Source organism: Trichosurus vulpecula, chromosome 2 (assembly GCF_011100635.1).
Source record: "Trichosurus vulpecula isolate mTriVul1 chromosome 2, mTriVul1.pri, whole genome shotgun sequence".
Taxonomy (NCBI): domain Eukaryota; kingdom Metazoa; phylum Chordata; class Mammalia; order Diprotodontia; family Phalangeridae; genus Trichosurus; species Trichosurus vulpecula.
The window spans coordinates 238,859,648-238,886,983 of record NC_050574.1 but is presented as its reverse complement, the minus strand read 5'-3'; the positions used below and the strand labels follow the sequence as shown (position 1 = coordinate 238,886,983).

Below are 27,336 nucleotides of genomic sequence, written 5' to 3'. Positions count from 1 at the left end.
ACCAAAATGAGACTGTCCTAAAGGAGCTTTCACATAAAGTGAGCAACATAAAAAGTTGCTGTTAAATCTAGACCTTCACCTAAAAGTAAAACATTAACAGAGGCCGACAAAGAGCTTTGAAAATTTTATGAGAAGAGCTTCTAAGACTGTCAAATAAAGATCACACACACACACACACACACACACACACACACACACACACTGGTGAGGAACTTCCTTTACTTATGCAGGGATTAGTACCTGTTTTGTATGTTCAGCTGTTTTACAGTTGTGTCTGACTCTTCATGACCCATTCGCATTTTTCTTGGCAAAGATACTGGGGTGGTTTGTCATTTCCTTCTCCAATTCATTTTACAGATGAAGAAACTGAAGCAAATGGGGTTAAGTGACTTGCCCAGGGTCACACAGCTAGTAAGTGTCTAAGGTCAGACTTGAACTCACAAAGAGGAGTCTTCCTGACTGCAGGCCTGGCATTCTATCCATTATATCCCCAATTACTGACTAACTGGCTCCTTCTCTATAATAGCCAGAGAAAATTGCCTCAGTATTTTAGCATTGTTCACATAACCTTTAGAGTTTTAATCAGATGAAGTAAGGCTGTCTCCCTATAAGTAGCATGGAGAGTATTATGGGTGAGGCTCAGAGGGAGGCCTGAATAGACACATCTGTAGCCCTTCCCTGCTACTCTGTTTCTCCAGAGAGGGAAGTAAGAGGTTGGGACCAAAGGCTGGCTACCACTCTTCTCAGAGTGAGAGGGTGCTAGGCTAGAATTATATCTGCTCCCTCAGATATTATTAGTCTAGAGGATATAATTTTAAGGTTCAAGCTAAACTGATTACTATTTCTTAACAGAGGAAGGGGGTGCTCAATTCTTATACCCAAAGCTTGAATTCCTTCCCATCAAATGCCAGTTCCATAATGAAGACACATAGCAAATAGCAAAGAAGTCCATTCATCCAAGTTGATAACAAAATAGAACTCAGAGAAATTTAACTTATGAGAATATATGGCAGACAAAATACAGATTGAAGGAGCTATCATTGGGAGTGAGGCACCTCAGCTCAGCAAGAAGAATACTAGGTTTCACCTGAAGGGAAATTCCTTGATGTATTTAGCACAATGAGAATGAGGACATGATTGAAGTTCTACCTGTCAGCTTCTTCCCACAGTCTTCCTCGCTTTGCGTCCCTGAAGAGAGGTTGAAATCCTCTGCGTCTTCTGTCTTGATACTGGAGGCTAGAAAATGAACGCAAAGAGACTGAAAATTTCAGCCCAAAGAGACCAAAAAACAAATTTCCCTTCTCTCCAACTCTTGCCAACTCCATACAGGTGTAGTTATTAATCTCCACCCACGAGGAAACAGTCTCATACCAATGAACTTTGGGCTTGAGCTACAGAAATATCATTCTTTATTTCACTATCTGCCTTTAAAGAAGATTTTAAAATAGGATTTATTTTGGATCATTTCATCATCACTTTGTTGGTTAGAATTCGCAATCCAGATGCCCCTGGAAAAATTGTCTCACAATGAATGTTCTTTGTTGAGCCAGTGGGAGAAAAATAGTGGTCTGGAAAAAATTAATAAAAACAACAATAACAGAACAAAGCTAATATGATTTTTAGACTGTAATCAGAGACAGAGAGTATCCAGAGCTAGAGGGGTGATCGCCTTGTTTGTTCTGCTCTGGTCTGATCATAATTATACTCTTGTTTGAAATTCTGGGTGCCACATTTTAGGAAGGGTTTTAATAGGATGAATGAACAGTGTTCAGAGTACGGCAATAATAGTGGTGAAAAGCCTTGAGGTCATGCCATTTGAGGATCAGTCAAAGAAACTGAGAATGGTTGACTTGGAAAGAGAAAACTTACACATGTCATAATAGCTGTCTTCAAGTATTTGAATGCCTATCGTGTAAGAGGGATCAGATTTGTTCAATTCGGCCCTAGATGTCAGGACTAGGAGCATTGGGTGGAAATTTCAGGGAAGTAAATAGAGTCTTGATGGAACTTTCCTAATAAAAAGAGTTCTCTAATGGACCACCTCAGAAAGCAACAGTACATTCGCCCTCCCTGGTAGGTGTTCAAGGAAAAGTTGAATGACCGCCCTTTGTATATATGGAAGAGAAGGTTCTTTTTCAGGTACAATTTGTGCTAGATAATTTCTCTTTCTCCTCCCAGCTCTGAGATTTTCTGATGCTGAACAGAGTTTTATGGAGACAGCTCCGTGGGCAGGATAAAATTACAAACCAGAAACCTCCTAATTAGTACTTTCACTGTCTGTCTCATGAGAAATCAAGCATTTCTTCAGACGTAGGTGGATTAGAGGTCAGTGGTCCCTTTCTGGTGTTATTTTTTTTAATAGGGGAGGGGGTGGATCAAGCAAAAGTGAAACATTTCAGTAAACTGAAATGCCTGCTTTTTGAAAGATAATGAAATATTTTAGATAGGAAGCATAAATTGGTTATATAGCTCTAAAACAGGAACCTGAAGGCACGGAGAATTCACTGGCCTAGATTTATTTAGTCCACTCATCTATCCAGCATATAGACTTTTAGAAGAACTATCATTTCCATCCTCAACTTTTCCTTGCTCTTCCTTTGGGCCCTACTCTCCCCACAGTTAATAATTTATTGGGGAGAATCAGTGGTCAACCAAACTGTTTTATGTACCCTATGAAGGGACATTCAAATGGGAAGCTAGTGGCCATCACACACCTAGAGAGTCCTTACGCACAGTGCACCAGGTTTCACTATTAGCCCACGACATCTACACCAGTAGATTCATCTGGAATCTAATGAAAAATTGCCCCATTACTTGCATATGGAGCCAAATGGTCTATTGGGTAAGATTATCTTTTTTATTCTGGATTCACCCAGCATCTCGGTAGTTCTTGCTATGTTAAGCTTACATCCACCCTAATATATATATGTAATATATATATATATGTGTGTGTGTGTGTGTGTGTGTGTGTGTGTATGTATGTATGTATGTATATAGGTAAAATCTCCCTGAAGCTTTTCCCACCATTGCTATGGGTAGAAGGGTAAGAATAATTTTTTTCTTTTTTAAAAAATTTATTTTATTTTTAATTTATGAAACAAAACAAGCATTTCTGTAACATAGTATAATAAAAAAAGATGATTGCACATGAAACTGAGAATCTATTATGTACAACTTGCTATTCCTTTTAAATAATAATAAACTTAACATGTAAATTCCTCTTTTCCTTTTTATCTCCCCCTGCAGATGGCTTCCATTAGACACACACACACACATATGTATGTATGTGTATATATGTGTGTGTATATGTATATATAAAATTATTCTACACATGCTTCTGTTTGTCAGTTCTTTCTCTGGATGCAGATAGCATCTTTCTTCATGTGTCCTTTAGAGTTAATTTGAGTATTTATAATAGTCAAAATGACATTCACTCAAAGTCATTCTTAAAATAATATTGCTATTACTGTATACAGTGTTCTCTTGGTTCTGCTCATTTTGCTCTTCATTATTTTAAGTGAGTCTTTCAATATTTTTCTAAGATCAATATTTGATAAAAATTGTTGGAAAAACTGGAAAGCAGTATGGCAGAAACTGGTCATAGACCAATATCTTATACCACTTACCAAGATAAGGTCAAAATGGATATATGACCTAGATGTAAAGAGAGATATTATAAGAAAATTAGAAGAATATGGAACATATTACCCATCAGACTTATGGATAAGTGAACAATTATGAATAAACAAGAGATAGAGAGCAAAGTTAGTTGGAAAATGGATAATTTTGATTACATTAAATTAACAAGTATTTGTATAAATAAAACAAATGTAGACAAGATCAGAAGGAGAGCAGAAAATTGGGAAGATTTTTTTTTCAAGAAGTGATAGGCTCTTAGGGGTGACAGACCACCTCCATTAATTAGTATTCAGGGAAGGGTTTAGGCCCTAGGAGAAGACAAGTTCACAGAATCTCCAGGGAATTGCAGAATCCTAGGCCTGAGTAGACGTGGGTAGACATGGAAGCCAGTATACAATAAGCATGCCCAAGTGCTGGTAATTATTGACTTCTATGTGTGCTCTCCTGTGGTTTCAAGTCACGGCCATGAGATCTAAGGAGGCATCATATGAGATGGATGGTGTCCATTTTCATGGTTTTCCTATTGCAGAAGGAAAAGGAGTGGCCGTGGTATGTGCAATGGACTCACATATGAGCTTCCTTTCTTAAAAAATGATTTCAAAGAGGCTTGTAGTGTTTGCCCTTTGTTTTCGAAGAGGACCACGGCATCAGGGAAATGATGACATGACTTGCAGTTGACTTTGATTTGAGTGAGGGAGGGCTGTGCAAGGTCGCCAGCCTCACTTTCTCCTCCAGAGCCATCTGGATTCAGTGACCAGATATTCATCAAGATGACTGGAGATGATTCAGGATGTAATGACCCGGCCCTTTTAGGCTAAGCCCTTTTCATGTACTTATTTAGAGTGAGGTAATGCCCATTCAGTGAATAGGCCTCTTTAATAAGTGAGTCAAGGGATAGTCCTTTTAATTAGAAAAAAAATTAAGGTGGGAGGAGAAGACTCTCCGGGTTGCCATTACCATTGCCATTCACGCTAAGCCAGAAGGGCCCAAAATATAGCCATTAAGTGAAGCCTGGCCAGGGACCTATTGTGGTCCAATCTATGAGCTTCAGAGGGAACTGGGTTTAAAGTTTTATGAAAGAAAGAAGAAAGAGAGACAGAGAGAGACAGAGACAGAGAGGGAGAGAGAGAGAGTGAAAGAAAGAAAAGAAAGGAAGAAAGAAAAAGAAAGAAAGGAAGAAAGAAAGAAAGAAATAAAGAAAGAAAGAAAGAAAAAGAAAGAAGGAAGGAAGGAAAAAAGGAAGAAAGAAAGAAAAGAATAAAAAGAAATCTAGTCAGTAAACCCCAAGTTAAGTGGGTAGCTTCTGGCCATCAAAATTTGCCTTCCTTTGGAGAGGAGAAGGAGAAGGAGAGGGAGAGGGAAAGGGAGAGGGAGAGGATGACGTGAGTTACTCAGCTAACTGGGTCCCTATTTAGGCCGTTCGGTCTACTCACAGGTTGCAGATTGTGTTTGACAAACTGTTATTCTTCTACTGCTTCTGTTGCATGTCTTCTCACCATCAAAATGACCTCCACAAATTGAAACCTCAATTTTGGCTCTTGGTTTCCCATTCCTGTCTCATCCCCTGGATTTGGCTTTGACATTTGTAATAGTAATTAAGATGGGACTTTTTGCTATTGGCCTTTAATGATTCTGGCCTTTGTTTGGGGCAGCTAAAGTGGGATGTTTTTGTATTTCTTGGCACTGAGACAATTGGGAGTCATTGATTTGTATCTGATGTGATATTGGGGGTGGGGAACTTTTCCACGCCCAGCCTTGGTGAGGTCGGGGCCCTCAGGGCCCTGAACAGGATATATAAGCCCAGAGGTTAGCTTTCTCTCTCGGAGCTCTGTGCCACAGCAGGAGTGGCGCATGACTCTGGGCCAGCTGTTGTAATGAGCTCCCCGGCTGAACACTCAGATGTTGATAACTATGAATTGCATTTGGTCTGTAATTCAGGGAGCTGGTTTTTTCCCCTGAACTAAGTAAATGATATTTGTATGCTGGATTAAAGTAAGATTGTTAAGCCCTTAATGTTGCTTTTCTTAGTAAAGCAGATCAAAAGACCTGGGCTTACAGTGCTCTGTGAGCTGGTTGTCATTGGTTTTACACCCTCACAGCAGCTGCTAGCCGAATTGTTGAAACAACATTCTTTAGAAACTGGTCTCCGACCTATGAGAAATACTAACTGTAGTCTGCCCTGGGTAGCTAGGTGGTTCCATGGATAGAGTGCTGGCCCTGGAGTCAGAAAGACTCATCTTCCTGAGTTCAAATCCAGCCTCAAACATTTTCTAGCTATGTGATCCTGGGCAAGTCATTTAACCATCTTTGCCTCAGTTTCCTCATCTGTAAAATGAACTGGAGAAGAAAATGGCAAATCACTCCACTACCTTTGCCAAGAAAATCCCCAAATCAAACACTACTTAAAAACAAGCAAACAACTTTCTGACTCCAGGCCTAGCACTTTATCCACTGTGTCATTTAGCTGCTTCAAATTCAGCTCCTTTTTTTTTTTGGCAACCTGGAGTAATGTGTTGCATAGTTTCTGCATAATTGGTTTTGGACAGTAAGTCTAGAAAAAGGGTAACCCATCTGTAATTTTTGGTGGTGATATCCTGGCCCTGAATCAGTATCATAAATCTCTTTGTTTCTAGAAACAAATCTGTATGAATCAGCCATTTCTTTGATGGTTCATTATCAGTGAAGTCATATGGATGTCACCTTTGTAGGAACTTTTGGTTCCACTCTTGGATTTGAGTGATTTCATAGTCCCCGTCTGGAGGAAATCACCATTTGGTTACTTCTACAGATTCAGGAAATGTACCTACAATGTTATCGGCTTCACTGTTATTCTACTTCTTCTAAAAGTATTTTTGTAAATTTTTAACCTGCTGATCTATGCTCTGAAAGCTCCCATCAACCTTCTTTCTTCTTTTCAACAAAATTGTTGTTATTATAGTTGTTGCTGTTTTCATTATTCAGTTATCATTAACACAGCAGATCATGAATTACCACATTAAATTAGATCAATGATTTACCATTTCTTCATGTTTAGCTTGCGTATTTAAATATTTTCTGTTCGCAGCATCAGAAGTTTCCAAAATGCCTTGATCCCATAATTTTAGACTGTCCCTATGTAGCAAGACTTGTCAATACTAGAATAGTATTACTTGATTGGCGATGATGTTGCTAGATTTGGTTATGTAATCTTATTTTAGGAGGGAAATGTGAAGCTCTTTGGACATATACAAAATATATTGAACATGAGCCTTTAGGAAATTATAAAATATTGAATATTTTTATCTTTGGGAAATTGTAATTCTATATTTGAACAAGAAAAATACTCATTTTTTAAAAAACAGATCAATTCTTTTACTTCAAAAGAGTGAGTTGTTTCTTCTCTAACTCTAATTGCTTGAATGAATCAGATAGCCAGTCATTTATGTTTAAAGACAGTGTTGCTATTTTGAAACCTTTCTTCTCTTTGAGTATGTGCCCTGATCATTAGAACTGACAGAAGTCCCTTCAAAAAGCTAAACAGATCAAAGTTGGCTTACTTCACATTATTCTCTTTTGACTTTAAGGTTCTTACAACACTGTGGGGGGTGGGGGTAGGTTTCTTTCTCTTTGGAGAAAGCTAGATGTATCTTTTAGGGGTTCAATATTGCTTTAACCTTTTTTTCATATCTTTGCTAATCTAATTTTAAATCTGATTACATTTTAATTGGATTATGTATATAATTAGATTATGTAATATAAAATGATATTTTTTATCAGTTTTTAAAATACATTTTTTCTATCACGTTGTTGCTTAGAAACTTAGGGCTTAGCTGATGCTATACTTTTTAATACTAATCATTTATAATTTCATTCTTTGATGTTTCAATGGATCTTTGATCTCAATGATGGACTTCTTCCAATGATGTCCTCTTATTCCTCTTCAATTCATGTCCCTGTCTTCCTACAAATCTTCCACAGCAGGCCTTCATCTGAGGGGCTGGGGGCGTTCTTCTAGTTCCCTTGACATTGCATGAATACAAATCAAGCTGTCCTTTGATTGTTGCTCAGTCTTGCCACTTGACCAATGCACTTTCATAATTTCATAGTTTCTTACAAATCCGATTTTATCACCTGCACGATTACCAGTAATACGGAGACCAACAGAGTTTCAGCAGGTTACAGATGTTTCTCTTATGGATGATTTCAAAACGAAAAGGAAAACCTTGCTTTTGTTTGTAGATTATGCATTTTACAGATTTACCTGGTATAATCTAAATGGATTTATACAATTTTGGTTTGATATTTCAATTGCCTTTACCCATTAACTCCAACTTTCATTAATGCTTCACTTCCAGACTTCTAATAGTACTTTTTGGATTTTATTTTGTGCCTTATATTCTTCTTTAATTGATATAACTGAAGCCGTGCCTTCTCAATAAGACTATTAAGCATCCCTTTTTCTGCCTCTTATAGTTCTCACTGAGCTTGGTAGGCATTTAGCAGGTGTTCAACAAATACTTGTTAAAAAGAATTGAATATCATTTAGAGCTTTTAAAAGTTACTTTTTTGAATAAAATATTCATTTATTCTCTCTGATATCATCAACAATTTTATGGTTCTATTCAGTGATGAATAATTAAGGAATAGTGTATAGTTCAAGAACGAGAAATGTGTTGTGCTTATAAGCAACTGGACCAGGTTATTTAATAAAGATGCTATCAACTGTACAACTGAGCATCACTATATCTGGAATCACAGCTGTTCTATTGTGGTAATTTTCAGTAATTAATTTTAATGCAATTAAGGGTGACAAAACTATGGTAAAATGGAAAAAAAAACATACAGAGATCTGGAGTGGACGAGATCATGTTTATACTTTCAGCTCTACCATTAACTCAGTATATGATTTTCTTTTTCTGGTGTTTAATTTTCTCATCCGCAAAATGAGAGTCTTGGACTCAGTGTATCTGTGGCCCTTTTCTTTTTTTATTTTTAGTTTACAACACTCGGTTCTACATAACTTTGAGTTCCAGATTTTCTTCCCTCCCTCCCTCTCTCCCTCCCCAAGATGGCATGGAATCCCATATAACTTCATGTATAACTTCGCATTGAATTAATTTACACACTAGTCAAGTTATGGAGAAGAATTATGACCAATGAAATGAATCATGAGAAAGAAGAAACAGGACCAAAAAAAAAAACCCCAAAAACAAAAACAAAAGAGAGAAAAAGAAAAAAAAGGGGGGGGGGGGAGGCTAGCATGAAGTGTGCCTCAATCTGCATTCATACTTCATAGTTCTTTCTCTGGATATAGATAGCATTCTCCATCATGAGTCCTTTGGAGTTGTCTTTGTACCTTGTGTTGCTGAGACGAGCAATGTCTGTCAGGATTGGTCCTCACAGAATCCATATATCTGTGGTTGTGTATAATGTTCTCCTGGCTCTGCTCCGCTCACTCAGCATTATGTCGTGTAAGTTTTTCCAGGTTGTTATGAAGTCCGTATCATCCCCATTTCCTATAGCACAGTAGTATTCCATTACCTACATATACCACAGCTTGTTCAGCCATTCCCCAATTGATGGGCATCCCTTTGATTTCCAATTCTTAGCTACCACAGAAAATATCTGTGGCCCTTTTCAATTCTGTGTCACTATGTCTGTGTGATATTACCTTGAGTTACTGTGCTGTTGAGCTGCAGGTAATGATAATAAGAGCTCAGATTTACATAACACTTTTAAATTCATATATAGCACTTTCCTCCTAGTAGCTGCATGAGGTAGCCAATGGATGTATTATTTTTATTGGGCAGATGATAAACTGAAGCTCAAAATTGGAAAGTAATTAATACTAGTAAGTGGCAGAAATAAAATTCAAAACCAAGTCTCTCAAGTCTAAGATCAGTCAGTGCTCCCCTCCACCCCCACCCCACCCCCCATTATATTACATCATTTTTCCAACTAGCATCCCTCCTCTCCAACAAGCTGGTGAAACAGTGATACTATTAAGCACCTAATAGCCATTCAAAGGGAAAGAAGTATGATCATGATGATAAGAAACTGTCAAGTGCTAGAAAGTCTCTCTGTGTGTGACTGCAGCACATAAGAGTTTAATTTGGAGGATGCCTCACCAATCTTCTAAACAGAATGATCACTAGGCAGAGAGTTACCAGCTCAGGTTTTAAAGGCATTTTACAAAGTAGCTTATTCACAATAAACCTGAGGCTATGATATGTGGGTATTATTATTACCTAGATCAAACCTGGTTTAACAGAGAAAGGGTGAGTGTATGAGGAGAAAGGGCTTTTCTAATGCTTATATAAAGTGGTTGCTTGTCATTTACTCTATGGTATTCATGAGGCTGAAGTGCAACTTACTAAGTCTCTTACAGTGGAAGAAACTGAATTATGATTTAGAATAGTTTTCATTTAATTTGTTCATTTGATTTGGTTTATTTATACCATGTTTATGTATTTATGATTCTTTGACAAGTAGGGAGATTTAACCATATAAATATTTGTTAAAATCTTATTCATTTGGGAAACCACTAGGCTGGTGTTTTGGGGGGATGGGGAGGGGCTGGCTATGAATTATACGTTATGAAGGTGACTATAAAAATATCACTATTTGTATTTGCATTTCTCCAATCAAAACACTTTACCTATTTTTATCTCCATCAACATTGTTATTCTTTTCTATAAAAATAAATTTATTATTTTACTTATTTTAAAAATTCTTCTTTTTTTTCAATTTTGAGTTCCAAAGGAAGGAAGAAAGGAAGGAAGGAAAGGAGGGCGGGAGGAAGGGAAGGAGGAGACAGAGAGAGAGAGAGAGAGAGAGAGAGAGAGAGACAGAGAGACAGAGAGAGAGAGAGAGAAGAAGAAGAAGAAGAAGAAGAAGAAGAAGAAGAAAGAAAGAAAGAAAGAAAGAAAGAAAGAAAGAAAGAAAGAAAGAAAGAAAGAAAGAAAATACTTTAATTTCCACTCTGTTCATTGATTCTCTCTCTGGAGGTGAATAGCATTATTTTTTTTAAATTATGAGTTCTTTGGAATTGTCTTATATCATTGTATTGCTCAGAGGAGCCAAGTCTTTCAGAGTTTATCATCATTACAGCATTGCTGTTACTGGGCACAATGATCTCCTGGTACTTTGGTACTTCTCATTTCACTTTGCATCAATTCATATAGGTCTTGCCATGTTTTCTCTGAAATCATCCCTCATCATTTCTTATAGCACAGTAGTATTTCATCACAATCATATGTGACAATTTGTTCAGCCAGTCTCCAATTCTTTGCCACCCCAAAAAAGAGCTGATATAAATATTTTAGACATATAGGTCCTTTTCCTTTTTCTTTGATCTCTTTAGAGTACAGACCTAGTAATGGTATTGCTGAGTCAAACGGTATACACAATTTTATAGCCTTTTGAGCATAGTTCCAAATCATGCTCCAGAACAATTGCACCAGTTCATGACTCTACCAGCAATTTATTAGTGTACCTATTTTCCCTCATCTCCTCCAGCATTTGTAATTTTTGATAGGTATGAATGAGGTGGTACCTCAGAGATGTTTTAATTTGCATTTCTCTAAGAAATAGTATTTTAAAACTTTTTTTTCATATGACTATAGATAGCTCTTATTTCTTCTCCTGATCACTGTCCATATCCTTTGATCATTTATCAATTGGAGAATGGCTTTGAATATTTACTGATTTTCTGTATAGACTGGTGTTTAAAAAGCAATATAATATACACCTAAGTATATTCAATATAGAATTTTCAAAAAAGTTTGCATTTGTACTTATAATCAATCAATATGAATTTATTAAATAGCTACTATGTGTAGGATACTTTGATACTCATATTACTCCTATTTTGGAGGAACTTAGCTGGGTTTAATGTAAAAGTAATATGTAGATTAAAGCTCATACTGGTCTCTAATAGGAAGGAGTGCTAAATCAAATGGCAAACTATTTTGTTGAAACTGAAGAATAGAGTTAATAAGATAGAAATTTCTAGGAACAGAATCATTCTCACTCTGCCCCACCCACCCCAATTTCCCATAGACTCAGCCTAAAATGGAAAGTTTGTATGGTGAGTTATGGAAGGGTTTAGGCTTTGGTTGTCTACCTTGAATCATGGGTAGAAGATCCCCCGCCTGAGTTCTTATTGCTTCATTTCCCAGAACATGATTGATTGTGCCTTGCTGCTTCTCATTTCTGCCTCCTGAAGATGCTTGATGGGGCCCCAGAACTTTGTTTCTGTGCCAATTCACCCTTCATCTGTCTCTGTTTAAGCATAGGCATTTTGGCTCAGTGCTACACTCTTTTCCATAAACTGTCCTCTGTCCAGCTTCTCCCTCTGTGGTCCTCACTGTGCTGCTCTCTGCATCTATAGCTTCTCTTCTCTTAAGTTCTCTACCCCTCTGTTGCTTCCCACTGTTGCTATGAAGATCATTTGGGGAGGAAGAGATCATCGGTTATGAAGAACAGAAAGAGCTTCATGTAGCGGATGGTGCTTTTGTTGAACCTTGAAGAAAGGTTAGCGAGGATCACGTAGAGTATAGCCAGAGAAAGACAGAGAGCCACATGTGAGGAACTTTAAGTATGCAGACTAGTTTGGTTGGACCATAGAGTACATAAAGGGAAATAAATTGTATAAATATGAAAAGATTGAAGGGAACCAATTTGTGAGGAACTTTACGTGGAGACTAGAAAAGTGGATATTTTATTCTAGAGGTAATAGGGAACCACCTAAGGTTATTGTATTGGGAAGTGATATGGTCAAATCTACACTTCAGGAAAATTACTTGCTAATTTATTGACTAAATGATTTTAGTCTAGAAGTATCTCTTTTTTCCTAGGTAAGGGATGGAAATGGAATTAGAATAAAATATTTTCAGGTGGCTATGCCGTGCAACCATATTTAATTAATAGCTATGCTCCAAGCCCTAAAATTCTTTTGTCTTGGTACTGGAAATCATCCAAAGTAATTTCTAAGAAATTCATCTAAAGTATTTTGGAATGGCACCTCGGTGCTTTTATAAGCCACAATTTGTTTTGTAAGCACATTTTTCAGGAAAGGGATTAAATCCTAACAGGCAATATAGATAAGCAACAAATCTTTCTGTATATTTTATCTCTGCAGAGTTGGGGAATAGGGAACACATATTCCTTGTTTCTGGCATGTGTGGGTCATTATAGAGAAAAATAATTTGCTTGTAGTTTATTGAAAGGCATTCATAAAATATGTACATAATTTCTGGAAACATTATTTCGATAATATGAGAACCCTTCATCATTGGCCATTATTCTTGAATTTCAAGAGCTTCCTTTTTTCTATAGAAAACCAGCCAACCTGGGCTCTGTGGGGAATAATCAATACCTGAAGGCCACCCTTTTTGAAGTTTCTACTCCTGTAGAGAATGAGAATGAATAGACCATGTTGTATCTATAGGTCACATTCTCTTCTAGCCACCTGTTTCATTCTAAGTGAAATTGAAAGCATTAATTATTCTGTTCTGAAAATAGAGCTTAAGGTCTTAATATATTCTCAATCTTCTCTCAGTATTTTATTCCAGGTATGTCTCTGATAATATGTGTATTTGAGATAGGTGTGGGATAGTGGAAAGTATACTAATTCTCGAGTTGGAAGACCTAGATTCAATTCCCGCTCCTGATGCTGATGACGTTGGCGACCTTAAGTCATTCCTTTAAACTCATTGAGTCTCACTTTCCTCATCTATAAAATAAAGGGGTTTAACTACACGGTCTTTTAGGTCCATTCCAGCTCTAACCCTTAGATCTTGTGATTTTTTTTTCTTTTCCCATAGATGCCCTAATGTTTCTTTTTTTTATGCTCAATCTAAAGGAACTCATTTATATAACTTTGGACAACATTATAAAACGTTGTTAACTGAACAAGAAATCGCTGAGGAATAGGGAAAAGAATTCTGTCAGGTCCTCGCAAAGTATAGCATAATAGATAGAGGACTAGACTTGGAGTCAATTCAATTCACTTCAATAAACATTTATTAAATATTAAATACCTACCACATACCAAGCACCATGCTACAAATGAGAAAAAGAAAGACTACCTGCCCTCAAGGACCTTACAATTTAATGGGGAAAGACCACACATGAAATACACAAAAGAAAGCTTAGAAAGGGGGAGAAGGTACTTCGTCCCAGGCATGATGATGTTGGAATAGATTACAAGAGAGAAGCTGGTAGGAAATGGTTGGTCTATGAGATGTCTGAGCCCTTTTTAAATGGAGGTTTTGGGAGACATTTTTGTTCCACACTCCAGCCCTCCAATCAGAGAGGCAGAGGCTACTGAGAATGCTGAGGAAGTGCAAGAACCAAAGTTAAAGTTGTCTCTGCCCAGGATGACGAGTTAGTTTTCTAACGCTGAATTTTTAGAGTCCAATTGGAAGTAGTTGCCCAGAGCAATAAGCTGGTGACTTGGTCCTCAATTATTTTTCCCCAGTAAAACTTACTTCATTTTTTCATTGGTATTCTTTTGCTGTTGCTGAATTTCCTGTGTCTTAGGCTTCTCATATTACTTGGTGTAGTTAGAGGGAAGGTCAGGGGAAGTTGCCCCTTTGGAAACCTCTCACTGCCATCTGCCCAAGAATCTTTTTCACCCTGTTATTTTCTGGTGCATAACAACCTTATAAGCTTAAAAAATCCTAACCTTGGAAATATAGATGAATAAATAAATGAAAAATACCAGGTGTTTCGTAGTTTCTGCACAGTGTTTTATTGGGTCCTCTTCTTTTCAGTGGCAAGTCAGATGGAAAGGTCTTGTGGTCCTCAGGGCGCAGCAGCAATAATGCCTCTTCTTAAATGTCATTTCCACTGCTGAACTCATATCAGCTTATGATGCTGAATTGTTTGAGAAATGAAGCAGCTCCTAACCTCAAGGCACTTACATCCTATCAAGAAAGACAGTCTATACCCATATAAATATATAAAACAAACATTAAGAGGATAAGCATAATGTCATTAAGTATAGGGTAGTTTGAGAGGGAAAGCACAAGCAGTTGGGGGAATCAGGAAAAGCTTCATATAGAAGGTGTTTCCTAAGTTGTGTCCCTTGAGAACAAACCCAGAACTGAAAAAAAAGTGTTAGAAAGAAGTTTATTAAGTTGTCTGGCAGAGGGGAAGAGGCGTACTAGGTGGCCTGTTCCACGTAACCTCTATGCTCATTAGATAGGATTCAAACAAAGAAGCAAGGAAACAATCATCTGTTCCAGAAAAGACACATAGGTCACTTGAGATGTCTAACAGGAGGAAACGCCTTATATTCTTTGTAATGATTTCCACTGCTAAAATCATATCAGTTTCTGATGTTGAACTGGTTGACAAGGCCAAATAAAACAGTTCCTAACCTCATACTAACTAATATTTGGCCTTGCTGGAGGGTTTTTGGGGTCAGCGTAACCTGGATATCCTGAGTTAAATACTAAATGAATCTGTTTTCTAAGCAACACATCTGGTCTCTCAGTCAAGCTGGGCTAGGTTTAAACAATACAATAAAATTTTCCTACAATTCCCCACCTTTGGGGTTTTTTAAAAACCCAACATTGCTATTACTAAAGGAATCATGATTACAGAAGTGGAGAGGTAGGCTAAGGTTTCAAAGGAAGTTCATTAAAATAACCCAAGTCAGATAATGCATCTCTTTCACTGCCCATCTTATCAATAACTTGATAGACTTCCTTCAAGGAATGATAGGGACCATACTGGTAACAACTCATAGTCAGAGGGATCAAACTGAGGAAGCATCAGGGGCTGTAAGTCAGGGGAGTTAGACTTGAACCAGGAAACAAGACCAAAAACACAATACAGGGAGATTTCCTAGTCATTGAAAGAACACATGGCCACAAGAATAACAAAAAATGTTTAAAAAGATACATTCCCAGTCCCATGCTTTCTCTGATGTCATAAAAGTTGACCAAACTTAAATAAGCAGAGTCATAATTTCATACATCTTCTAAGGAAACAAGCCTAATTAAACAGCTTCTGTAGATAAACTAAGTCAGGTTATACATTCAACTACATTAATCATCTTATTCAATCTTAGGTCTTAGCTGTCCCATGTAACCACCTGATCCTTGGAAACATTTTCCTTTGGAAATTGTGAAATAGACGTCATTCCCAGGGCAGTTCTGGAGGGGTATTTCTCTTAAATTTGGTTTTCCAGATACTAGTTTATGTGGTTAAAAGCCAATTCAAACCTTATAGAAGTAACTCTATACTTGTCCTTTTGTCATTGTTCTTAGTAGAAAATTTTTAAGACCGGTTATATCTATCTATCATCGGGGACAGTTAGGTGGTACAATGGTGTTGCAACAATTCGGCTAGCAGCTGTTGTGGGGTGAAAGACCAACACAAGCCCAACAACAAGAATGCTGCCAGCACAGGTTCTTTTGATCTGTTTTACAAAGGAAAGTAACATTAATGGGTTAACAATCTTATTTCAATCCAACATACATTCACTTAGTTCAGGGGAAAAAGCCAGCAACCTGAACTTCAGAGCAAATACAAATTACAAACATCAACAGACAGACCTTGTCTGATTCAAATCTCAGTGCATAGTTACCAGGGCTTAACAATGTCCCAACATCTGGGTTTAAAATCTGGGGGGCTCTTAACAGCTGCCCAGAGTCTCTTCCAGTCACATGCCACTCTTCCGGTGAGTGAGAGTCCCAAGCAAATAGCTCTGTGTCTTCTTTCTATACAGTCTTTGGACATCATCAAACGTCATCTGAGCAACCAGAACTTAGGCACATACTATTGGCTCTGGTCTTAGCAACTCCCCTTAGGACCCTGAGGGCTTAACGCCCACATTGGCTTAGCACCTAGTAATTAGGGGTTTGGGCCTGGGGTTTAGCACCTCGTTAGACCCAATCAAAGAGATTTAATTATTTTATCATTCTATAACCGTAAAGTTCCAACTTAATTTATGTTACAAATGGATAGAGTGCTGGACCTGAAGGCAGGAAGACTCATCTTTATAAGTTTAAATCTGGCCTCAGATACTTAGCAGCTGGAGGACCCTGGGCAAACCACTGTGCCTGTTTGTCTCAGTTTCCTCATCTATAAAATCAGCTGGAGAAGGAAATGGCAAATGACTCCAGCATCTTTGCCAAGAAAACCCCAAATGGGGTTATGAAGAGTTGGGCATGACTGAAATGACTGAACAACAACAATCTAGGATTCATCCAACCATCTATCTGCCTGTCTATCTATCTATCTATCTATCTATCTATCTATCTATCTATCTATCTATCTCCTGCTTCTTAGAGAAAACAATCTAATTTTGTTGCTTTCTCAAAGTGAAAATTTCTACACCATTATAATACAAAACTTTACATAAAATTTAAAACTTCAAATTTTCACATCTTTATCATATCACATCTTTGTTCTATCTTCCCTATTGAGAATATATATTATCCTCATATGTCATTGAAGAAAAAATGAGATACTTTAAGAACCTAATCATATACCTGAACATATGACTGAATGTATAGTAAATACAAATTCAAAATAGAAAAATTAAAAACAATAAGATCTTTCATACTTGCATCCAATTATAGTAACTCAGATGACTGAGTATTGCAACAACAATAGTTCATCATATATTAAAAAAAAAACAAACCTTTTACAATTCACCTGCCCTGGCCGTAACAATTTACATTGAAAGAAAGAAGGGACGTGGTTATAAAAATATCAAGATCCTCTCTTCAAGGGCACAGTCTGACCTGATGTCAGGAAAAGGAAACAGGAAAAGTTTCCTTAGCTCTGTTTCATTCCAGGTAATAGTCATAGTTAAGCTTTATTTTGGAACAGCCAATTATGCAGCAAAGTTTCTTATTATTCACAAGATATCAGAGTCAAACTGAGACCTTATCAGGTAGGAACCTTCCTCTTCAGAAAGGAAATAGCACAATGGGGAAAGAGGGTCAAGACGGTCCTACAATAGCATCGGCAAGGTCATCTTCTCAGCCTTCCCAGGCACAGACAGCCATCTATAGCAGTTCTCAGATCACACTCCCTTTGGACAGTACATAGCATTTCCCTTGAATGGAGGATTATCGGCTTAATGACAATTCAGACAAGCGTATCTGAAGTAAAAACTCAGAATAATATCAAATTACAATCCCAAGAGATTTTACCTCAAATAGTAAGTTTCATTAATCACATCTCAGGGCTGGTTATAGCTATTATTATTTTTCTCATGTTTTTGCCATAACAGTTAAAAATAAACATGTACAAGGTCTTATCTTATTCATCCTTTCTAGCTTAAATCCATCCTGGACCTAAAATAAATCATTAGAAAATTTTTTAAATCATATTCTGGGGTTTCTCACGTATGGTGAAAACCTCAATACATGCAATTCCAGGTGCAATTCCATAAGTTTCATAAGAAGTGGTCAAACAATCTGTCAGATTAAAAATCACTCTCCACAAAATAACTTATAAGCCCTTTCACCTCAGCCATGAGACATCTTAGTTTCTCATTAAACTACTTCATTATTTTAGAACTTTCTTTCAGCAAGGCTGATAAGATTTTACGACCTTGCTAAAGCTGAAGATCCAGGGGACTGAAAATATGAGAAGTCCCCAAAGAACTTTATAGATAGTGCACAATCTGTGATATTTTCCCAAACAGTAAATGATAATTATTATTAAAGCAAAATATACCCAACTGAATATTTGAAAGTTTTTCATACCATAATGACAACAGCCTATAAAAAGAAGAGTTAGTTTTCTGATGATATGATTGCATTACCCTCTGGGTATCATTTCTCAAATTAGCACTATCTCTTATGCAATAATTTCCCAAAAATCACAATACAAGAAAAATTAGAAACCTAACAAAAACGTAAATAATATTTTAGATTTTTAAGATATAGCAAAATTTATTGCCAGACAACATTATCCCATTCATAGGTGACAGTCAATGCCAAGATGAGATATAGAGATGTGAAGTATCACAAATGAGGAACAAATAGAAGGCCAATCTTGCTGAATGATAAATTGCAAGAGGGAAGTAATGTCCAGTGAGCCCATAAAGAAAGATGGGTTGACAGCAGGTTGTGAAGCACTTCACAAGCTACACAAAGGAGTTTTCCTTTTATCCAAAAGGCAATAGGGAGTCACTAGAGTTGATTGATAGGGAAGGGGGGGGGGGATAACATGGTCATTTCTGAGCTTAAGGAGTATCACTGGTAGCAGTTTATAGGATGCTCTGGAATTGTGAGAGAGCTAAAGCAGGGAAGTCAGTTGAAAAGATGTTACAATAATCTAGACAAGAACTGATAAAAGCCTAAGCTAGGGTGGTGGGTGGGTAAGTAAAGAGAAGGGATTAAATATGACAGGTGTTGTGAAAGAAGAAAAGTAAAAATTGACAGCTGATTGTCAATCAATCACCCTGGAGTGAGGGAGCATGGGGATTGTCAAGAACCATGCCAAAGTTGGGAACTTTAGGGACTGGGAGGATAGTGGTGGTTTTGGCAGAAATAGGAATGTTTTGGAAGAAGGGAAAGTATGGGAGGAAACAAAATGACTTAGGGTTCATTTATGTGTATGAGGGGAGGGATGGAGGAAAGCTGGGGAAGATCCCTGTAGTTTTCACCCAGGGAAAAAACTTCAAATTCTTGTCACTTTCCTTCCTGCTTCACTTCTTGCTTCTCATTTCCGTTCCCTTATACGAGTTTTTTTTTTTTTTTGACCAATGAGGTATGGCAAGAAGAGTGGTCAAAGGAGAGCTTGAATTTTTCCCAAAACTATTCAAAAGCAACAAATACACCAGTAAAACTATTGCAGATAATGTGTTTTTGAGATGTATATCTCAAAAATATTATTGTATCAAATATATATGTGTGGGTAAATGTGTTTTGATATATCAAAAGCATTGTCATATCAAAAATATGTGTATGTATGCAAATATATGTGTATATCTATACATACATAAGTTTCAGTGTCACAAAGCATGCCTAAGTTCTGTCTGGAAGTTAGTTTCACTAAGTGTTATAGGCAACTCTGTAAGACTAAGTTGCAGGAAAGAAGATGACCTGAACCGATAGATTTCATCTGGGAGTTCTCTATAATCAATGAAATCATAGGCTCAGATCCAATTCCAGTAACAGCAACATCATTAATAATGACAGCAATAATAAAATATGAATCAATCAATAAATGTAGCTTTGTAGGTATGTAAGCATATACCGTTATCAGTATCCTTTGTAATCTTAAAAACAATTAGGAAATTGCTACTTTGCCTTCTTCACACAGGAGAACGCATGAAGTTGTTCCCGGGCATTTACGAAATGAATCTTTCTCTTTCTGTCTTTCAGACTAAGATGTTTAGTAAAGCAGCTGGAAAAAGGTGATATCAATGTCGTGGATTTAAAGAAGAATATTGAATATGCAGCATCTGTCTTGGAAGCCGTTTACATTGATGAAACGAGGTAAGACTTCATTTCTTTGTGCACCCACACAAAAACCTCTTGGATATAGTGCATCCTAGGCCAGAATACCACCATCTTTCAGAGATGTAAAGTTTCTGCAGCTGATAAAAGAGACAGAGAACATTTTTCCTATTCATGTATGTGACCATAGACAAGTCATCACTGATCTTGCCGAGCCTATTTCATCATTTATAAAATGAGAATGACGTCTGTAATAACTATCTCATAGAGTTGTGGAGAAGCTCACATGAGAAAATTTATCTAAAGTGCTTCTCAAGCTTTAAAATTTTATATAATGGTCAGTTATAGTTATTATGATTCTAAACCTCAACTTCTAAACTTATTTTTTCCAAATTCTAAAATTTTAAATTATTTTTTCAGGTCAGCCATTTCTTACTCTTAATAATTATCCATATGAATCTATGCCTAATGTTAGAGAATTTGTTCTTTAATGGCAGAGGGGGAAAAACTTTGCAGCAACTATAGTTGTCTTAAAGTCAAATTGGGTTGTCTTGTGAAGCAGAGAGTTCCCTTTTACCAGAGTCCTTTAAGCTGAGTCTGCATGGCACCTTGTTGGGATTGATGTAGACGGTACTTCTTTTCAGGAGAGGATTGGGTTAGAAGATGTCTGAAGGGCCTTCCAACTTTAACATTCATTCTGTGACTTTATAGATTCTATCACTTCATACGTCTGTCACGTACCTTTAAACATGTCTCAGTTCACATAAAAATGCAAAGCAGCTGGAATGAGTTGTCTCTGCTAGTTTGTCTATTTTACGCCTGGAGCAAAAGTTTCTCCAATTGGGGACACAAGGAGAGAACTAAGGATCCTGACATGAGTAAAATGAGGGGAGGAGCTCACCCTTGCAGGTTAGCAGGTAACTTTCTATTGGAATTAATTGCTATTTTTTATAGGGCACAGGATAAGCTATGTGTAGATGATTCAAAGCCTCTTGGATAGTGGGTGGGGTGGGAGGCAGATTGGGCTCCCTTCTCCACCAATCAATCTTGCCTCCATAACCACCAGTCACGTCTGCATAAAAGCACCAAATTTCTTCCATACTGTTCTTTCACACTTTGATGTTAGTGGGTGGTGCCCTGTCCCTAGACATAGGTTATAACAAGGCTGCTACCCTCTGTTTAGGTTCAAAGGTAGTGAGAGATCCAAGGAGATGTGTATCTGTGTGGTCTTATACCCAGTCTGTGTGTGTGTGGGGGTAGAGGGCTGGGTGGGTTTAGAGGGGAATACATCAAGATACAGACAATAAAGAGGAGGAGGGTATGGATCCTCACTTCCCTCCTCTTTGTTCCTATTATGGTTTAGGGGACCTGTTTCTCCTCTTCCCACAGCCCAAGGAAACAAGCAACGTGGTATCTGGAGGAGTCAGAAGCTAATGGCCATGTGCTCTGTGTCCATTGACTATTCTCGTCCATCTTACCCTAATGTCTAGACACCAGGTGTCCACTGGTTCTCCAGTCCTCCCTTGAACAATACTTACCACCCTTCTGGACCTTCTTTCCACTATAGTGGGGAAGTCCTAGGTTATTCCAGGGCTAAGGCAAGGAATGTGGTAGATAGCTAAGTCCTCATTCAGGCTTGCCTTTTGGTGATGGGATAGCCCTATCCTTTCCTCTTCTCCTCTTCCTAAGTACCTAGTGGAGTTTTAATAGATAAGGGTTCCCTGTATCTATCTAGGGCTTGTTTTGTTGAGATCTTCAGAGTGTAGCATTACCAAAAGTCCCTACATAAAATGGTAACGCCAAGATTCTCCAGTATCACCTTACATAAGGCTTGACCTTTTATGTAACTTGAGGGGTTATCTATGTTAGACCTAAGCCTGGCCTAGACCCTTCTAAGTGTATGAATTATGGCTTAAATTTATGTGCTTTCCTATTTAGAAAACTTAGGCATTGGTTCTAGTAGGGGAACAAAGCTATATAATTACATACCCTTGACCAAAGCATGGCATTGTGGCATAGTGAGTAGAGAGTGGGCCCCAAATTCTGGAAGATGAAGGTTTTAGTCCCATTTCTGACACATGTTCTTTGTGTAACCCTGGGCAAGCACTCAATCTTGGATAGCCTAACCCAGTAACTTGCTTTGGTAGAAGAAATCTCTTAGCCTGAGAGTCGCCTAAACAGAGATGTCGAACTCTCTGTCCCAGGGGGCCAAAACTCCCAAGTATGGCCTGAACCAGATTGACATGAAAATGGAAAATGTTAGCAAAACAAATAAAATACAATACAACATAGATAATATTAATTTTCAGTTTCCTAAGTGAATATGCAATCTATAGGGATCTGTTTCTACTTGAATTTGATACCACTGCCCTAAACTAGTGAAATCATAGGTCTAGACTCTATTCTATTTATTGGAAGATTGTATTAGTCTAGGGGAAAGCCCATTGGGATTCATGTACTACCCCAACCCACCCCCACAGCGCCTCCACTCAGCTTCAAAAAACGATAATGTTTCCCAACTTTTTAAAGTACCAAAATTTCTTCCCAAATCACTATTCCAGCTGAAATCAATCACATAAAAAAGCTATAAGCAGCCACCAGACTCTACATTTATCAGACATATGGACATACATAAAAATGCAGAGGGGTATAGTCAGGAAGAAAAAAAGTAAAAGCATTGGTTACTTTGTGTCAGCAGCCAGGAGGGATAGACTTTTGTGTATTCTTCTGTCTTTTCTTCCTTCAAATGAGTATAATGGAAAGGAGGGCTAGAAGTGAGCATCCCACAATTCAGCTGAAAGTTTAAGGGCTTGGAGCTAACCCTCTTAGTAGGTGGCATGAAAAAAAAATACCATGCTTAATCAGGCCAGGCAGTCCAAAAATCATCAAACTGCTAGTCAGCTCTTGTTAGTTTTTGTCTTTTCTATCAGTTCTAATTACCGCTATCTGGAATAGTAGCTTGCAAGAGTCCCATAGCGTAGGGGGTACAGTACCGGTAAGCAGAAGAGTATCCCCCCTGATGGGAAGTATAGACTGATAATTAATTTGTGAAATTATGAAATGACTGCAGGCACACCCAGTTCTTTAGGTACTCACTGGGAAAGACCGTAATGGGCAGTGGGATTGAGTGGCAGTCACACTTTAATAACCACAAAAGGCTCAAAAAATGAAAAAGGACCTATATGTACAAAAATATTGATAGCAACTTTTCATGGTAGCAAAGAATTGGAAATTGAGGGGATGCCCATTAATTGGAGAATGGTTAAACAAGTAGTGTATGATGGTGATGGAGTACTATTGTGCTATAAGAAATGATGTGGGGGTAGTTTTAGAAAAAAAATCATGAAAGATCTATATGAACTGATGCAAAGTGAAGTGGGTAGAAACAGGGGATCGCTGTACATAACAACAGCAATATTTTAGTGATGGTTAGCTGTGAAAACCTTCACTACTTTGATCAATACAATGACCCAAGACATTTCTGAAAGATTCATGATGGAAAATGCTATTCACCTCCACCAAGAGAACTGATGAACTCTGAGTGCAAATTGAAGTCCAATTTTCTCACTTTCTATATTTTTCTTTCTTTTGTGACATGGCTAATAGTGAAATATGTTTTGCATGATTTCACATGTATAATTGATATTATATTGCTTGCTTTCTCAGTGGGTTGGGGAGGGACTGGAGAGAAGGAGAGAATTCAGAACTCAAAATTTTTGTAAGAAGACAATGCTAAAAATAAATAAATTTGTAATAAACATTTTAAAAATAACCGCAAAGGGTATGAGGGTGAACAGCACAGAAAATACAGAGACAAGCCACAAAAAGTGGGGATTCACAGGCAGACAGTGCAGAAATGAGGTGGTGATGGGATGGTGAAGGGAGGCAGGCAGTGTGAGAAATTCATTATCATACCATGTTAGTGCTAGAAGGTATCTTAGATTGTTTAATCTAGCCCCCTCATTTTTTAGCTGAAGAAACTGAGATTCAGTCAGTAACATTTATTAAGTACATACTATGTGTCAGGAACTTTGCTAAGAACTGGGAATACAAAGAAAGGCAAATGATAGTCATTCCTTGCTAACAATTTAAAGTAGAGATAACATGCAAACGGCTGTGTACAAATAAGCAGTATGCAGGATAAACTAGAGACAGTTGAGAAAAGGAACTAGCATTAATAGGGATCCGGAACAACTTCTTGCAGAAGATGGGATTTTAGCTGGGACTTGAATCCAAGAGGAAGAGATGAAGAAGGACAGCATTCCAGGCATGGAGGAAAACCAGTAAAAATGCCCAGACTGGAGATGGAGAGTCTTAATTGAGGAACAGTGAGGAGGCCAATATAACTGAATCATAAAGTACTCAGGGCATTGTAAGGTGTAAAAAGCCTAGAAAGGTAGAAGGGGGCAGGTAATGAAGAGCTTTCCAAAGAGAAGATTTTATATCTGTTCCTGTAGGTCAATGGTCTCAAACTCAAATAGAAACAAGGGCCAGTAAACTTTATTATATAAGGATCCCTGCTGGTAACATTGAATCAGAAAACCATGTATTGACATTATCTATGTTTTTATTGCATTTTTTTGTTAAATATTTCCCAATTACATCCTAATCTGGTTTGGGCACCACTAGGAGAGTGTTGTCTATAGCAATGGGTTAGGTGATAGTGAGCCACTGTGGTGATAATGTGATTGAAGATCTTTCCTACCCATTCAATAGGCCTCAGGTGGAGCTAGTTAAGAGAGGCAAGCCCATACTTTTGCGATGCCAAACAGTGATTAAAGATCTTTCCCACACTCTTTTGTCAATTGGGCATGAAGCCCTCAGGCCCTAAAAAGAACACACAAATCCAGAAGGTAGCCATTGGGAACTAAGAATTCAGAAGTCAGAAGGGAAGCCGTCTTCAGAATTCAGCCCAAGGAGAAGGAGTAAGAACTCCGAGTCCTCAGAGCTACAGAAGAGAGCGCTGAGGGGAGAGTGGAAACTAGAGAGCTGCAAACCAGAGGACTGAGATGGGAGAGGACACAGGCAAGCAGTTAGGATTCATGAGTGATTATTTATGGGAAGGCCCTAACAGCAGGGGAGGGTTACAAAATGACTTGGCTCTTTGCTGTAACACAGTGTTTTAATCTTCCTGTTGTTTGGGCTTACTAGTTTTGGAATACAATTACTGTTTTATCAAATTGGAATTACTGGTTCTAGGATTTGATTATTTGGTGCCTAAATAAATGTTATACTTCCTCTGCCTTTTACCTAGAGAGTTTTTCATACTTTGCCATTTTGAATCATACAAGCATGTCCATGGTCATCCCTGAGGTCATGACTCTTGCCTTACTGATACAGCCACTGAACTTTGTTGATTAAGTATAGAGTGGTGGTGACATGATCAGAACTACACTAAAGGAAGATCACTTTGACAGCTGACAGGAGGATGAACTGAAATGGGGGAAAAACCCACTTCTAGGCTATTACAATAATTCAATTATCCAATTAATCCAATTACAATAATCCAAATATAAGATTATGAGAGCTTAGACCCAGGTGGTGGGAGAGTCAGAGGAGAGAAGGAAGATTATTAAAGAGATGTTATGGATGTAAAATCAACCTGCCTTGGCAATAAATTAGATATAGGGGGTGACAGTAAGAAGTCATGGATGGCAATTAAGTTATGAGCCTGGGTGAGCAGGAGGAGGGTGGTAGAGAAGTTTGGAAGGAAAGAGGGGGTTTGGGAAAAAGACGAAGAGTTCAGATTTGAATCTGTTGAGTTTAAGATGTCTATAGGAAACCTAGTTTGAGATTTCCAATAAGTAGTTGAAAATTTGATATTGAACATCAAAAGGGAGTGTAAGGATGGAAAAGCAGATCTGAGAATTGTCCATAAAGAAATGATATTTGAATTCATGGGATCTGATGAGATCAGCAAGTGAAATAGTATAAAAGGAGAAAAGAGCCCAGTACAGAGCTCTGTGGTATTCTAACCCTGTGGTTAGTAGCTGTGACCTAGATGAAGATCCAGTAAAGAAGGCTGAGAAAGTAGTTAGATAGATAGGGGGAGAATTAGGAGAGAGTAGTGTCCTGAAAATCCAAAGAGAAGAGAGTATCCAGGAAAAATTGATCAATAGTGTCAAATGCTGCACAGAGGTCGAAGAAAGTATGAGGACAGAGAAAAGGACATTAGGTATGGTCATTAAAAGATCATTAGGAACTTTGGAGAGAGCAATTTTAGTTGAATGATTTGAGTGAGAGGAAAGGAAGTGGAAGTGCCTATTTTAGATGGCCTTTTCAACGAATTTGGCCACAAAAGCAGGGAGAGATATGGGATGATAGCTATCAAGGATACATGGATCAAGTGAAGGTTTTCTGAAGATGGGAGAAATATGGACATGTTTGTAGATAGTTGGGAAGTAGCCAGTAGACAGGAAGAAATTAAAGATAAGTGATAGAGTGGGGTTGATGAAGGAGGTAATCTGCTGGAAAAGGTAGGATGGAATGGGATCACTTGTGTATGTACAAGTGTTTGCCTTTAAAATGAAGTATTCTGTGCTACTGGGATGAAGGAGCAGACAGTGGCAGAAGGTGTCTGGGTGATGTGAGATGAGGAGGAGGGGAGAAGAGGCAGTTCTCAATGAATGGCTGCAGTTTTTTTCAGTAAAATATGAGTCAAGGTTCTCAGCTGAGAAAGTGGAGGAAGAGGGAACCATGGAAAGTTTGGAGAGGGATGAAAAGGTTTAAAAGAGTCCTATGTTGAGTGGGAAAGTGAATTAATTAATTAGGGAGGTGTAGAAGGATTGTCTTGTAGCAGTGAGGGCCTAGTTGAGGTTATGAAACCATGCTGACTGGGTCCACTGCAAATTTATATTATATAACTACCACTTGGAAAGAAAGTAGTCAATAAATAGAAGATATGTCAGAAATTCAGTATGCTGCAGTAGAAACAGCACTAGATTTGGGATCAGAAGATACCTGTCTTTTAGAAAAATCACTTTGGTGGCTGAATATAGGGTGGATTGGAATGGGAAAAGATTTGAGGCAGGCTGACCCACCAGCAGGCCATTGCAATAGTCCAGGTGCAAGCTGATGAGAGTCTGTGCCAGAGTGGTAACAGTGTCAGAGAAGAAAACGGGGGGCATTTGAGAGATGTTGCAAAGATGAAATCTACAGGCTTTGGTAACAAATTAGATATAAGTGAGAGAAGTGATAGTAAGTGAGTAGTTAAGGATGATTCCTAGGTTGTGAACCTGAGTGATTGGGAGGATGGTGTAGACCACTATAGTGATAGGGGAAG

The 27,336-nt window shown here is 37.9% G+C and overlaps 1 protein-coding gene across 1 annotated transcript in view; it reads left to right on the top strand.

The window, feature by feature from the left end:
* The window catches only part of PDE1A (phosphodiesterase 1A), a 367,894-nt gene that overhangs the window by 184,995 nt on the left and 155,563 nt on the right, over nt 1-27,336 (top strand). The window contains exon 2 of the mRNA XM_036746309.1: nt 19,980-20,093. Within this exon, the coding sequence (XP_036602204.1) occupies nt 19,980-20,093 (114 nt within the window). The remainder of the gene's footprint in view (nt 1-19,979; nt 20,094-27,336) is intronic.